Below are 15,224 nucleotides of genomic sequence, written 5' to 3' on the forward strand. Positions count from 1 at the left end.
CTGAGCTTCCTCCGTCAACATCAGCTCCTCTGTCATTATGTCCATAGAGGCTGCATTGCCTGCTCCTCCAGCTCCGGTTCTGGCACGACATCAGCCCTACCTCTGCATCAGCATTCGCCTGCGCCTGCGCCCTGGGCTTAAAAACCCTCCTGTGATTTCTAACCCCTGTGGTACAAACACTAACACTCCCTTGCTGCTCTGATCTCTGCACAGTTAACAAATTGAGAGAGCTGATGCGTAGGAGCAGCCGGAAGACATCAGAGGGAAAACCAGGAAACATTTTCTCCATAAAATATGATCCAGTTTCACCAGAATCAGTGAAACAGTTGGTGGTGTGTGACTTACTTCTCGATAGTGATGATAGAAGATGATGGAGACAGCATCCCCCTGATTACAGGTCATTTTTATGTCTTATTTTATGGTAGAAAAGTTGCTTTGTTGCAAACTAGAGCCTTGCTGTCAGTGAAAAGATGATGAGATTTAACTTTGTTTGTCAGCTGTGCTTTTGTACTTTCTGTTTCTAACCACGTCTCAATAATTTACCTTGTTTACATCCCACAGGTATCTTCGCTCGTGTTGGTTTTACCTTCACAGAGAAGGTTTTTTTGCCTGGATATAAAAAATGTATGACAATTGTGGTGTGCAGATATAAACAGGTTGGATCATGAGATCATTGCCATCATTCAGGTGGCTCATTGCAATTGAGAGATCAGTGCTGCAGGTTTGCTTCAACAAAGACAGACTGGTACCAGTTTTACCAGTTACATCAGGATGGTGACGACCCCTTACCCATTAACACCTCCAGCCCACCTCTCATCCTCCCGGTAAAGTGATATCACACGGTTAACAGCTGACACCCCCTCAACCCCGTGTTGCTCTTCCAACCCCGCCCCGCCGGGACCGGCGGCAGCGGGTGCCAAACCGCCCCCCTCTCCCCCAGGGGAGGGGACCGCGCTGAGGACGCGGCCACGCCGCCGCGGAGCGATGACACTCAACAGCCGGACTGCCGCCTCGTCTCATCCGTCTCCAGCGCTTCACACAAGAGGAGGAGGAGGAGGTGGAGGAGGAGGATGCCATGAGATTTCCCACAGGCCCTCACTGGTACCTGGCTGTAAGTGAACCAGGGGGGAAAGAGGGGATAAATGACGTGATGGTTCTGGTTGGAAACAGGGGCTCCGTGCGTCTTTAATCCCCGGCGCTGGAGAGGAAATCACCGGACTTCATTGTGTGTGTGTGGAGCCGCGTACGACACTGGATCGACCACAGATATATATACATTAAAAAAAAGAAAAGAAACGCTCTCTCAAACAGGTTGCTGAGATTTCCTCCAGTCTGAAAGGTAAGGCATGCTGCTGGCTTTACAACCATCCGTGCGCCACGCAACGTCTCTGCGCATCAATTTATCCGCTTAATTGAGTAGAAATGAGGCTGATCAGTGATGTAACAGCTGCTAAACTGACCTCCAGTTTAAACAGGAGCTATGTGTGTATCAGAAAAGTGTTAATTTGTTAGTTTGACATTACTTGCAATGATGTGCAACATAATAAGGTGATAAAATCCATTCAAGGTGTTTTTATTACTGAGAATTCAACACACTGTAAGCTGTTTGCATTCAAGAGAAATAAAGAGAGTTTATGTGCTTTAATCACCATAAAATCTGCACTTTGGCCACCTTAATTAAGATTAATGTGGCACAATAATTTCTGTTTTGTGTTGTGGAAATTACAGGTGTATTAAAACTACAATTGAAGCATATTTCTTGTGCATTTAATCAGTGCATGTGAGACTGAGGAGGTGGATAAATGCTGGAGTGATGAATGAATTTATGATGTGAATGAAGACAGATCTATTCCACACACAAACAGGCTCATTTACTGTAGCTGCAGCAGTGCTGACCACATTCACTGCTGGGGCCCCGAGGCGTCTCCTTCGCATCACGGTTAACTGATGTCATGTTGGGTTTTTTGTTCTTTTGCTTTCCCAGGAGGCTTTGCAACACAATCAATGATGCCATCATCCCCCAGATGGTGACTTCTACAGGTAAGGTATGTGTTTATTCACATTATCCCTCTCTGTACACACACACTGTTTGCCAGTACAGGTCAAAAGGGAAGGTTACTTTAAACCTTTTGCCACAAGGATGTTGGTGTGGTGTGTCTGATCTCTGCTCTGCACCTCGGGGGATCTTGCTCTGGGCGAACCAAGCAAATCAAAGTGTTCACTTGTGTTTCAGCTCTTATGTGTTCAACTGGGGAACTCTCTGCAGCTCATTTGGGTTCCTGTGGTTTCTCTGCACCGTGCTCAGTCCACACATGCAGATTAGTCAACCATAAATGATCCAAAATAAATAACACCGAGGTAATCATGACACTTCAAATACAAAAAGGAGACCAGAGCATTTGCGTTGTCAGTCATATGCATTAAAAAAACAGATGACTGAGCTCCGTTTAGAGTATTTGAAAATGAAATATCCACTTTTCCACCCCTCCTTTTTTTTTACCCCACACTCTTTGCTGTCTTTGTTCCCTCCTGCTCCAGCAGTGGGTGTCTCTGTCCTAGATGTGGATGCGTTCCTCTCCTCACACGCTGCGATGAGTGCTTTCAGAGGCGGACGAGGCACAAAGTCCCGATTTTTACTATCTGACTAAATTGCCCTGTGATGGAAAAATATTGTTAAAGGAATGATACTTGAATTATTGAAGCCCGAGGGCTTTAAAATTGCAGGGACTCGCTGTGATTTTCCAGCGCAAAGTTAGAGGCCACCTCAACGAAATATTCATATCATTATTTAAGAATGGAGATATCAAGGAGCCACTCAGGTGCTGCAACCCTCTCGCTTCACCTCTCTCTGTGTAAGCACTTCTCCTGTTGTGAAATCTTCTCTCAGCTTCTCAGTTTCTTCCCTTCGAAATGAATTAAAACTATACTGTAATGACTAAATGTTTTCTTAAAATGAAACGCTAATCATTTTTTAAATAGCTTTAATACATCCCACACTGCCGCTCTAGTATTCTCTCTTTTTATCTGTAATGACACAAGATAATGAGACATACAAAATAAAAAATGATTAGCGCAATAAGCCAGCAGACATTTTAAGGAATATAAAACGGAATATAATCGGAGGCTGCAACAATTAGTGGAGAACAGAAAAATTAATCAAAAGTCGATTTGTCGAGCAAAATGCCAAGCACTTGCTTCAGGGTTCTTGAAATATGATGATTTGCTTCTTTTCTCTGTGTTTGTTAATGAGTTTTAAACCGTTGGGACAAAATAAAACATTTTTAAAAAAGTTGCTTTGTGTTCAAGGAACATGCGATTTTCACTATTTTCTAACGTTTTTTAACTAGAGTGCAGACGATTAGCTCCAGGAACTAGTCCAGCACCTAACCCCACATGAAACCACAATGTGTTGTTGCTGATCAAAGGAACAGGATAAAACATGTTAATAAGTGAGTTTCAGAGGTGGAAGTAGAGAGTTTGTTACTTAGCTTCATCCCTAATTTCCAGTCTTTATGCTAAGCTAAGCTAAGCAACTGCTGGCTCCAGCCACTGTTTAGTATAAAGTATAAAGGGTTTCTAGGTTTCTTAAGAGACACTATGAAGCTCAAACTCTTTGGTGTTGTTGGCCGCTGCAGTGTCGGCAGTCCTGCCTCTTCCACCTTCTGGCTAATCTAATCGGCTAAATAGGGGAAGACATGGATCAATGGTGGACCTGAGGCAGGCTGTATGATGCCTGGGTGCTACCTGTAATGGCATCCACCTGTCAATCAAAGCAGCCACGCTGTTAATTCTGCATAACTTTAAGCCTTAATATAATCTGAACAGGTGAGTTGTATATAAATTCACCCTCAGTACAGTTGTCATGAACGTGGAAGTTAGCTATAGAGACCAAAGTGTTTTTTGTACCAGGCTGTAAACATGTTTATTTCTGCTGTGAAGTTGGACATTTGAACATGGGGACTTATGGAGACTCATTTCTGGAGCCAGCCTCAAGTGGACGTTTGAAGAACTGCAGTTTTTGGCATTCAGCATAGGCTTCACTTCACAGCCACAGAGGTTGCCACTTGGCTCCAGCTTCATATTGAACATATAACAGTGGTATCTTCCCATTTAACGGCCAGTAAGAAAGCAAAAAAGCAGATTTCCCAAACTGTCAAACTATTCCTTTAACTTGTAGTTAAAGTTTAGTTGCTAATTAAATTTCCCTTTCAAAGCTTCTCTAATTTTCGTGCCTCCCTCAGTCTCACATGGGAGAAAAACCTCTTAATTTCAAAACGCAAATCAGCACCACATCATCCCACGTGAAAACTTCAGAGGAGAGCGGCGTTTTTACCTCTCCAACGTTCGATTAGGGATGTGTTTGGCGTTGGTTGTGTAAGAGTGCGCGCTGAATGTGTGTTAGCTCTTGTGTGTCTCTGTGCGTTGGCATACAGCTGACTGCAAGGATCGTTTCATTTCCCACAGAGAAAACAAATTAAAATATGACACCTCTCTCAGCTGCCTCTCATCTCCTGCTTTTCACTGTCAAGAGACGACAAAACTGCTAAATATAGTTCTGCAAGTGGAGGGTGAAACCTCTTCACCCTTCTCAGCATTTCTAACATTACGAAGGTCGAAACTAGATGATGAACACAGGTATAATCATCTGATTTTAAGTGTGAAAAGAGAAAGAGATATGTTTGGATGATATGATTAAAATGAACATCACACGACAGTGACAAGAAAATTTTACTTTCATGATGAACATACAAAACCACAAAAAGCAGTCGAGCTGTATTCAGTCATTGCACTGAAACTGTTCACATTTAAAAGTTCATTTTAGTTCTATAATAAATGTTTCCATCTGGTTTACGTGATGGGTTTTAATTATTATTATTTAATTATGAAATGGCTCGATATGCCATATGTGATGTATGGCTGCAACTCATAAGGATTAAGAGCCTAAAGTTGCTTGTTTCATCTGACCAACACTGCGAACTTTAAAGCTAATCAGTTTGCTATCATACCTGGCAAACAAAAGCATGAAGGACTCACATGTTAAGAATCTGGAATCAGATAATGTTTCACATTTTTGCACAGATACATTACTGTAATCATTGAAGTAGTTATGATCAGTTGTAAAACCGCTCTGCGCACTGACAGTATAAAGAATGAACAGAAGAATCGTTTTGAAGCTCACGATATGTGGCTCTGGCTGCCGCCAACGTCTTCTGCCTTCTGGCATTTTAATATTGGTGCTTATGGAGGTTGATTCGTTCTGGAGCCAGCCACAAGTGGCCGTTCAAGGGATTGCAGTCTTTGGCTTCATTTCCCAGGCATGGAGGTCACTGCTTGGCTCTGAGCTAGCTATGCCATTGTTTTCTTATGGGCAGAACTGGGCAAAACACTACCCTCGTCAGTTAATGCACTCAAAGTTCAGATTATTCCGACTTTGACAGTTACCATTGCTGTGGAGAAGAAGCGATGACTTAAACTATTGACCATATTATGAGGGTTCAAGTGTGAACTGTAGCTTTAGCTGAATAGTAAACTCTGTTATTGGAGTCCCCTTTACTCAATGTTCAATGTGGGTTCAACTTTTTATCAAAGATATTTTCTTTATCCTAAAATAATCTTTTCTAATCTTGTTATTCCTCTTTTTGATAATGACAGGAAAGGGTTGGCAGACAGGATATGACATACAGCGGATGGCCGCAGGCTGGAAATGCAGGTGGCCATCTTTTGTTGATTTGTTGAGTTGTGTTTATTAAAGCATCATGTCCAACAAAATTATAAACAGTGACATGTAAGACTACTGTATGATATTTAGCTCCCTGAAAAATGGGCCAGTTGTATAAATCTGCTGCTTGACTTCAGGGAGTAAGGATGATAATGAAATCAACATTAGCCACAGAAGAAGTGATACAGATATCGAAGTAAATTCTGTCCCACAGATGACTGAGACAACTACAATAATGAATTTTTAATTTTAAGTGAAGTATTCCTTTTTTTTCATCCACTCATCAAATTGGACATCTGTCTCGTGTCTTTGCCACGCCACTGATGAAAGGATTTAGAAACATGTGTACCCAGTGAGAACTGAAAAATAAGTATACTCTGTATACCTACATATACTCTGCACTCCATCACTGCCAGGGGATTTCATATGTCCATCTAACCTTTGGAAAGGCTCCAACTGTGGGTCACATATGTGGCACACATTTTAATCCCCTTCCAACCACTTTGATTGAAGGTTTGACGTGAATCACCTCGTGATAAACAGTCGGTGGTGTTAATTCCTGCTGCCAGATGCCAATAAACCATGGAAGAACAGATCGCAATCCAACGATGTACAAGAAACCTCAAATGGTGGAAAACAATCTAGAAAACATATAAAGCAAAAAAAACATTAATTTAAAGAATGATAGTCTTCTCATCACGCCACAGTTTCCATGTTTTTGTCTATTTCCACGACACACTGTTGCATTTTATCGATGCATCAACTTTTCCAACCTTTGACGTGCATGTTCTTCTACTTTTCATCCAAAGGTTCTTGTGCAAATTGAAACATGACATGAATGGATGCACAGTAAATGAACAGTAAAACACTTTTTACTTTCTTGCTGAGCCCCTCTCTCTCTCAGTCCACTTAGAGCATTGCTTTTGTACTTCAGTCAGAATCCCTGCAGATCTCAGGGATACACATTTATCTTGTACAGTGAAGAGCTGAATCCTTTACTCACCATCACTGAAGCTCATTTGACAGACACACGTCTAAACCGGAGTCTACTGGTCACCTGGGAGTGGTACACTTAATTACTTTACAGTGCTTTTGTGTTGTGGAAATCTTCTGAGACCGTCATCTCATCCCACTTCATCCCTGTTGCTCGTCCAACAGGATTTCTGGCAGATCCTCTAACTCCTCTCAGGGCACAGGGTTGTTTTGTGATCCAAGGGTTGTTATATGTGTCTGTGTTTGCTCGGATTTGTGTTTCCCAGTCGAATCAGACAGCTCTGACCCCGCTGAGACTCACATATGAACTGTGCTGGTTAAGATACTCTGACAGCGTTAGAGATGAATCTCCCGTCCTCTGTCACTTGGCGTCTTTGTCTCTCCAGTCTGTTGGAAACTCTCTAATCTGAAGCTTTACCCCAACGCTCCCTTTCTGGCATAATTTGGTTGCATGTTAGTCAAAATTTTTGGTTCTAGAAAGATTTTTTTTTTGGTCTGTGTTGAGTTTCACCAGAGAAGACTATAATTTCTGCACAAAGTGTAGCACAAGTCTTGTCATGCCATGAAAGCCGAGGGGAATAGCAGGAGGGGAATGATGTACTGTGTGGTGAAAGAGGAAGATTGGCTAAAAGAGTGAATGAGAGGCAACAAAAAAAAGAGGGCAGAGAAGACATGAAGTAGTGAGCTAGAGAGGGAGGAGATGGAGAAAACGGGAGCAAGAGAGACATCGCTTTTAACGACATTATCGTGGCCCGCGGTGTATATAATTTAGTACGATGACGCAATGGAAGATACTGCATCGAGTGAGCTGTCTGGGAGGGAGCGCTCACATGCTCAACACACACACACACACACACCAGAGATTCATGTTCATACGATGTTAAGATTCATGATAAGAGTCACAATTTTTAAGGGGTACAACCCACTCACCTTGGATTTTTGTTCCCGTCCGGCCGTCGTAAAAAAGCAAAAGAGACACGGGGAAAGAAACGTCTGGCTGGATTGGACTCTAGGTAAAGTGGGGTAACATGTGGCTCCACAATCAGGCAGCAGACCAAAACCATCCAACCTTACACTACAGCATCTGTTTTAACCCTCTGGCTTAGATTTGTCAAGTTATGACAATACAACAAGTGCCAGACAAGTGCTGCTTAAACCATTTCATTAGGCAGGAAGACTAAATATCCACTGCAAATTACAGCCTTGGGAGGCTCATAGCTTTTGGAAAATTACATTAATTCAGCAGTAATGAGAAAGAAGCTTGACATTTTTTCCATCAATTTAATTGGTATAATTAAATGTTGTTCCTCCGCCGAGAAATATCCGGATGTTTTAGTTAATCAACTTGAACAGTAGATAAACAAATTCGCCTGGTGTTGTAATTACTATAATGGCAGCGCTTAGAATGAACAAGTCAACCATTTAAATTTGTCTAAATTAATGTCAAAATCAGACATTTTGTAGACTAATAGAAAAGGTCATTCTCTCTTTTTCTGTGTTACTATTTAGACGTTGTGTTTGCGGCTGCCAGTAGAGAGAAATCAAGCCACCCACACACAAACACATACGCGTACACACTCTTATATCTATTCAAGTAAACACACGTACTGCTTTCTGTTTATACAGTCGATTTAAAGCTAGACTGGACATGATTTCTTTTTATTTATGCCTGTGTGAGCTATTCATCTAAGATTATTTACCTGCAATCCAGCACGAACGCTTGACTGTAATCTGCCAGCGTTTGTGCATGTTTCTATATATTTGTCAGATGTCTTACGTCGCTCTGTTCCCATCAAAACATTATGTTATACGTGTGGTTTCAATGGTGTAGTAAATACATCTGAATGAAAGTAGGTGATCATATGATGATTATTCAAGAGGTGCTTTTTCAATCAGTCACACTGACAGGAGATCCACGCACGAATCACATTTGGTATGCTGAGACTGTACTTGCACATATGCATACAACATACTGGCCATATGGCAAGTGCTCGCAGCATGGTGCTGCCTGCATTCAATATGCTAATCCGTCGACATCCTGAGTATCCGTTTGCCAGCCAAAGTGGTCCTGTTGGAATTCACTCACATTTGGTAGACGGAGCTTTTAACATTCCTTCTACTGTAAGTGATGTGCCATTTATGCCCATATGTGTGGATTTTTATTGTGAAATCACATTCCATGTCAACAGTAGGTGTGATTTATATGCTAGAGGTACATTTTTAATAATCAGTTCATGGATTTCTGATGTTAAAACCACATTTTAGCTTCACAAATTTGAGGATTTGCTGCTTTTCTCTGTCTCATATCCTTATAAATTAAATACTTCTGGGTTTTTTGGGCTGTTGCATCTAAAAACATCACTTAAGAATCTGGTAACTTGTAACTAGGCCAATCAATCACTTAGTTAATCAGAAAAAAACAGATTAATCCATGATAATTAACTGCAGATTTATATGTGTTTCATATTCTCTTGACAGAAGCCTCTTTCTTTTCCTGCAGGAGGTTTTGAGAGTAACACTCCACAGGCCTGTCATGGTTTCCTCCCCTCTCACACTTCTCCATCGCTGCATCTCCCGCTGTCCTCTAATGTAAGTGTCCATCACCTCTATTAGAGCTCAGATGCTGATGCTGCTGCTGCAAGGGGGTCAAAGTTTGTTTGTTTTTTCCTCGAACTCATCATAAAGAAAACATGTAGCTACAAGAAGGGTGAGAAATTAAAGAAACGGTTCAAATTTTGGGGAAAATAGACTTATTTGTTGTCTTTCTGTGGGTTAGATGAGAAAATTTATGCCACTCTCATGTCTGTGTGTGTTTTTTACAGAGTTGTAGACTGGAGGTGATTTGCTTAACTTGGTAAAAAGACTGGAAACAGAAGGGAACCAGGAAAATATACCTACAAGCAACTCTAGCAACTTAGTCAGCTTTGGGTACACCCACTTCTAAATCCCCTCTGATGTGCATCGTTCAGTAATGTCCTGCAAACTGAATTTTGTCGCTTTATTGGGAGTAACATGCTGTAACTACTGAAATGATTCACAATTTCTGCTCAGCACTTCTGTACCGATTGTCTCTGTCTATAGCCGCAATCACCCCCACTGTGACAACTCGGAAATGCGCACGGTTGCATGAACAACAGCTTATTTGTGAATGCATTAAAGATAATATAACATATTATTGAGCTATACAGGCATATTTTTTAATTAGTTTCCCTCTTGTTCCAGTCTTTATGTCGTTATGCTGCCTTCATGCAGAGGAACAGAAAAAACTTTTTGTTATTGCAACTTGGTTACTCTCACTGCTAACTTTGTGGCAACATCATTTAATGTCCCTAATCAGCTACACTGTAAAAAACCATGACAGTAAAAGACTGTAAAATATGCCATGAAGTATGACTGTGTTTTCCTGTATACCTATATTCATAATTAACACTTTTCAGGGATTTTATACAGAATAAAGAAGTATTTTATATTAGAGTCTGTCTGTAAAGCACTGTAATATATAATGGCATATTTTACAGTTCTTCACAGTAAGATCACATTTTAAAATATGGAATAAAACGCCAGCTGTACACGTGAAATCAGCAGTACTTATATCCTATTACGGTGATATTAGAAAATGTTATAACATATTTATTACAGTAAAATTCTGGCAACCACAGCTGCCATTTTTTTAAAACCTTTTTTACAGTGTACTTCTGCTGTGTGCTCTACTTGTGGCCGTTTCTTATTATTAAATTAGTGTTAATATTTGATTTTATCTGTGTGCAAGTACCAGATACAGATGCTTTGGAGCAATTTATCAATGGTTTGTTGATTCTGCTGATATCTCAGACATCGAAACACTGTCTGAACGATGTGACGCAAACACAGTCAAACACAAGTAGTATCAATGTGATGAGTAGCTTCTGTAGAGTTTTAGAGACTTCAATTCAAAGAGCGCCAAACTTGTTCTGTAGGCCCGCGTTGGTTCTTCCTTTTTTCTCATTCATCTGTGTCTACGAGGCCTCAAACTTACCCCAGCTGTCTGATCTGATATCGGCCGCACGATAAGTTACAACATGTTTCATCAGTTGAGGTTACATCATGATGTTAACACGGATATACTAATTCAGCCTACATTGGTTATCTTTGCAGGCATTATAGAAACCTTTGTTGGACGTAAGTATGCAGAACATTTTAACTTTTAGCTCTACTGAAGTCTAATCAGCTCTTTCTCTTTTTTCCTTCCCCTCTCTCTCTTGTTTTCATCTCTCTCTCTCTTCTTACGAAGGGTTTGATGGAGAGCTGGTCGAATGTCAGCGGGAACTATTGTTATATCCGGAGGAATTCTCGCCGGAGTGATACTGCTGTGCATCGTCGCAGTGCTCTGTTACTGTAGACTCCAGGTATCAGTGTCGCTTTGTGTGCTTCGGTCATTTGAACGCAGGATTTTTAAAATTAAACTATTTCGATAAAGAGCTCAGTGATCCATGAAATTTGTTGTTTAGACACCGTGTAGCTACATTACCTTTTAATGATTGTAACCTTTAAAGATATTTCTGTGCAATTAAATAAAAATGCATTAGTATTTCCACCCATATCTCTTCTTTAAAGGCCTTATGTATACAAAAAGTTGTATTTACATTACAAACAGACAAAAAACAAGTTACTATATTAGGGTAAATTTAAGCTTGAGCCTGGAGGTGATTAGACTTAAAACTCCAACGTCCAAATCTGCCTTCTGGCACCTCTAAAGGTCACACACATTAACATATGTTATCCTGTTTGTTTAACAGACAGTAATGTAAAAAAAGAGTAGTGTAACTATTTGCACTACTGCAGCCTCACTGTGAATGTAAAGCCTGTACAGTTATACCAAAGAAGAAAACTGTTTTATGCTGTTTGTGTATGAATAAAAGAAACTAAATAGAAAAGTGTTAATTAAGGAGCTGTTTGTAGATATTTTCTTTAATTTTGCAGAGAGCTGTTTCCAGTCTTTATGCTAAGCTGGGCTAATTGCCGCCTCTAGCTTTGTACAGATATGAGGGTGACTTCAATCTTCTCATCTTTATCCTGGCAAGGAAGCAAATAAGCCTCGATATTCACAACCTGCATCTCTCTCTGCCCCGGCCTCTTCCTTGTCTACCCTCTGCAGTATTACTGCTGTAAGAAGAATGATTCTGAGGTGGACATGGGCTCCGTGGTGGGAGCCGACCCTCTCTCTCACTTTCCCTGCAATGCCTGCAACGCCCTCGCCATGGACGGAGCGGCTATCAGCCCCGTCTCTCTGGATCAGCTGGACACGGGTTCTCACCACAACCACTGCCCCACCTGTTCCCCCCCGTACCCTCTCCGCTCTGGACCGACAGACAACATGCGCAACGGAGGGGAGCGTCTGGGCTTCCACACCTACTACGAGAACCCGTCTGTCTCTCTCCCGCTGTCTGTCAACCCGCAGGGCTCGTCCCCTCTGAGTTACTACAGTCCCACGGACATGTTTCCTCCTCCACCACGTCCCTACAGCACCCAGGTCTGACCCACACTCACACACACGTGGGAAAAACATTATGACATACTTACACACACCTGGCATTTACGCATCTAGCACATGCCCTTTTGTCTGGGACTACATTCAGGTGATGGATCACAATACAGCACAGTTACACACACGCCCACATTACTGCACATGCTCACTTCTGCCACAGATTCCAGACTCATTCATCCATGGGAGTGACTCATAAACTGAGCCCACTGACAAGAGCCTCTGTGTGGGAAACAAATCCCTGGACCGTGCCCACAGGGGAGCTGCAGACAGCAGCATGAAGCAGCGTTTTATCAGCCGTACAATGGTACATCACTCTTTACATGGGGCCATGTGGAATTAAAATGTGTCTTTCGGATCTCAGGTGCGATGATCCAGTCTAAATTTATGTGAATGTGCCTGGACTGATGCAGCGATTCAAGCCACATTTGAAGGTGGTCAGCGACACGTGACCATCTGCTAAAGTGTTAATATAAAAAGGGTCCTCGGACAGCCAAGTAAACTTTCTTGTAGGTGCTAGGAATGCAAATTTTAAGCAATTCCCATAAGCCATGTTTCCAATGAATCATTATACATAATATAAAAAATACAGATTTTTTTTCTCATGAAATCTTATTTTAAATAACTGAAGCTCACAACCTAAAAAAAAATAGAATAAAATTTGTTAAATAAAACAAAATAATGTAACAAATAATTTAGGTTTTCTGGATGAAACTATGTAATTTAATACTAATCACAGGAAAAATAGGAAAGTTCTTGAACCTCAACTTAAACACAGACTCTGATATTTATGGATTATTATTGGTAACTCCATATACTAGTATGTACGCTCCATGTTACTGCAGAAGTGTAATTTAATATAGTCTCTGTTTCCTTTCAATTGGCACTAATTACATAGATCTTTAAGGAATCTTATTAAAATATTAAAGAATGGTCTGTAAATTACAGACCTGCAAAATAAAGCAAAAAAATATGCTCTTGCTCCACCTGCTGTTAGTTCACTAATAATAAAAAATAAATTATGAAGTTGCAGGACTCAAGTTTAGCTCAATCTCTGCCGAAAGGCTGAAAGCTACAAATGTCTTTATTTAGTTTTAAAAAAAAAGAAAAAAAGATGATTGATTAGATATTAGTGATTATGACAAATTTCCCTACACTGATGGATACGTTGATTTGCCTTTGTAAAACACCTTTGATAAGATTTTTGAGTCCATGCCCAGGACAGGTTAAATTTCTGCATAACCTAAAATAAAATAAGCGAGCTGGGATGTTGATATTTGGAGAATTATAGAGTCAGTTCGATCTTTACAGCCCGAATATATCTGGTAATGTGATACAGAGTGAAAAGGACCATCTTTAGTTCCTGTTGTTCCTCTCCTGCATTGTTTACCTCCTCCCCTCCCCCCGGCCTGCCTGTGCTGGTTAGCCTGAGAAACCCCCCCCTCCTCCTCCTCCTCCTCCCATCGCATCCAGCTCACTGTACAAGAGGGCTAACGGTTTTTCTATTAGGCGTCGTCGTTTGCCAACTACAGAAACCTCTAATAGAGCTTAAACTGTTTTTGTTCAGATAAAAAGAGCAATTATACGTTTTTAAGCAATTTTGGTGCAGAAACTATTCGAAGGAGTTTGGCTCTCGTCTGCCAGACAAAGTTTAAGTTTGCTTGTATTTTCACTTCTTTGTACCGAAACTGAAACTACTGATGAGGTTGGTTCTACAGTGTCTTCCATATAAGTTATCTAAGTCTGCAGATTGAAATGGGTGAAAGCACAGGAAACATCTGCAGATTTTAGAGAGGCAGAAATGCGATACTTAGGATCATGTACCATACTCTGTTGCTCTTGAAGCTTAAGTTTTGTATCTTATAAGCCATTATATCTGCTATACAGTAACAAGATGCAGTGTTATTCCACATTATATGCCTGACTCTATATATTTTTAAGGAGTATTGTAATTTTTGTGGGGGACGTCAGGGTTTAAGTGTGTTTTACTGAGTTTGTGCCAAATGTGAGTTTTCCTTACTCTTCAATTATTCTTCCATCCTGATCTCTCTCCGCATTTCTGCCGGTTATAACACAAAAGAGGAAGGCAAAGGGAAGAGAATGGAAATGTACATTTGAAATGGGAAAATCCACTTTGAAATGATCCTTTAAATTGAGCTAAAATGTGACAAATTGTAAAAAAAAAAAACGACGCTATTTAAACCGAAATATTGAAGATATTTATCCAGTGTATTCGCACGTTGTTTCCACCGAGCTTCATGATCACATCTCCTTACTTTCCCTCACCTCACATGTTCCCCTTGTTGTTCAGAAGTATGTGCTAAATTATATCTGTAAAACTTTTTTATTTTAATGTCCACTCACATAGCCAATATACTCACTCAACATAGTTTGGTGAAAGGGGTTTAGTTTTTGTGCTCACCGGTTCTGTGATGACCTGTGAAGTTTGTTGCACCACTGCTGTATCAGAGCCGACCTGTTGTTGTTTTTTCAGTTCCCCTTTCTTGTTCTGACTGTTGAAAATTGTATTTTTCAGATATTTCTGTAAGTTTTGGTATAACCTGATACAGTGAGAGAAAAAAAAAATCCACCAAGTTTCACAAAATGTTCCTTGTTTTTGAGGAGGAATAAATGTTTCTATCTGCCTGGACTTTTTCTGGTTGGTCTTCAAGTTAAAATGACTCAGATAGTAGATGCACAGGGTGTTGAAATCACTGGTTTCTGGTAAGAAAAGGAAAAGCACCGAAAAGTGGGAAGAAGAAAAAAACACACAGAAAGCTGAAGCTTAGAGAAAAAGGGAAGTGAAACTTGGAAAGAAATGAAACTTAACTGTCAACAGGAAAAAAAAACATAATAAATGAGAAAGGAAGAAACTGCAAACTGTGATGTGAAAGTTAGGACTGAGAGCAAAAAAAAAGTGGGTGTCATTTTACGGGTGGAGGTTCTGGATCCTCTTTGTTATCCTACATCCATGCTTTGCTATTCTTTCAC

At 40.6% G+C, this 15,224-nt stretch overlaps 1 protein-coding gene across 3 annotated transcripts; it reads left to right on the top strand.

The window, feature by feature from the left end:
• The first annotated feature begins 1,982 nt into the window (after positions 1-1,982).
• LOC109142748 (protein FAM163A) lies at positions 1,983-12,866 on the top strand. 3 transcript variants are annotated; one of them, XM_019277442.2, is made up of 4 exons: positions 1,983-2,045; positions 9,213-9,301; positions 10,983-11,097; positions 11,847-12,866. In XM_019277442.2, exons 3-4 carry the CDS (start codon positions 11,005-11,007, stop codon positions 12,225-12,227), a joined length of 474 nt encoding a protein of 157 aa, XP_019132987.1. In that variant the 5' UTR covers positions 1,983-2,045; positions 9,213-9,301; positions 10,983-11,004; the 3' UTR covers positions 12,228-12,866. The 3 variants fall into 3 exon arrangements, with proteins under 3 accessions (XP_019132987.1, XP_019132988.1, XP_027130390.1); XM_019277443.2 differs by having other exon boundaries at positions 1,983-2,040; XM_027274589.1 differs by having other exon boundaries at positions 2,015-2,045; positions 9,191-9,301.
• Positions 12,867-15,224: the final 2,358 nt, after the last annotated feature.

The sequence above is a fragment of the Larimichthys crocea genome, chromosome XXIV (assembly GCF_000972845.2).
Source record: "Larimichthys crocea isolate SSNF chromosome XXIV, L_crocea_2.0, whole genome shotgun sequence".
NCBI lineage: Eukaryota > Metazoa > Chordata > Actinopteri > Sciaenidae > Larimichthys > Larimichthys crocea.

Bases quoted from the DNA above. Each gene is read 5' to 3' on its own strand.
- LOC109142748 (XM_019277442.2), top strand. From the start codon at position 11,005: ATGTCAGCGGGAACTATTGTTATATCCGGAGGAATTCTCGCCGGAGTG. The intron at 11,098-11,846 runs GTATCAGTGTCG...TACCCTCTGCAG, and splicing joins TCTGTTACTGTAGACTCCAG to TATTACTGCTGTAAGAAGAA.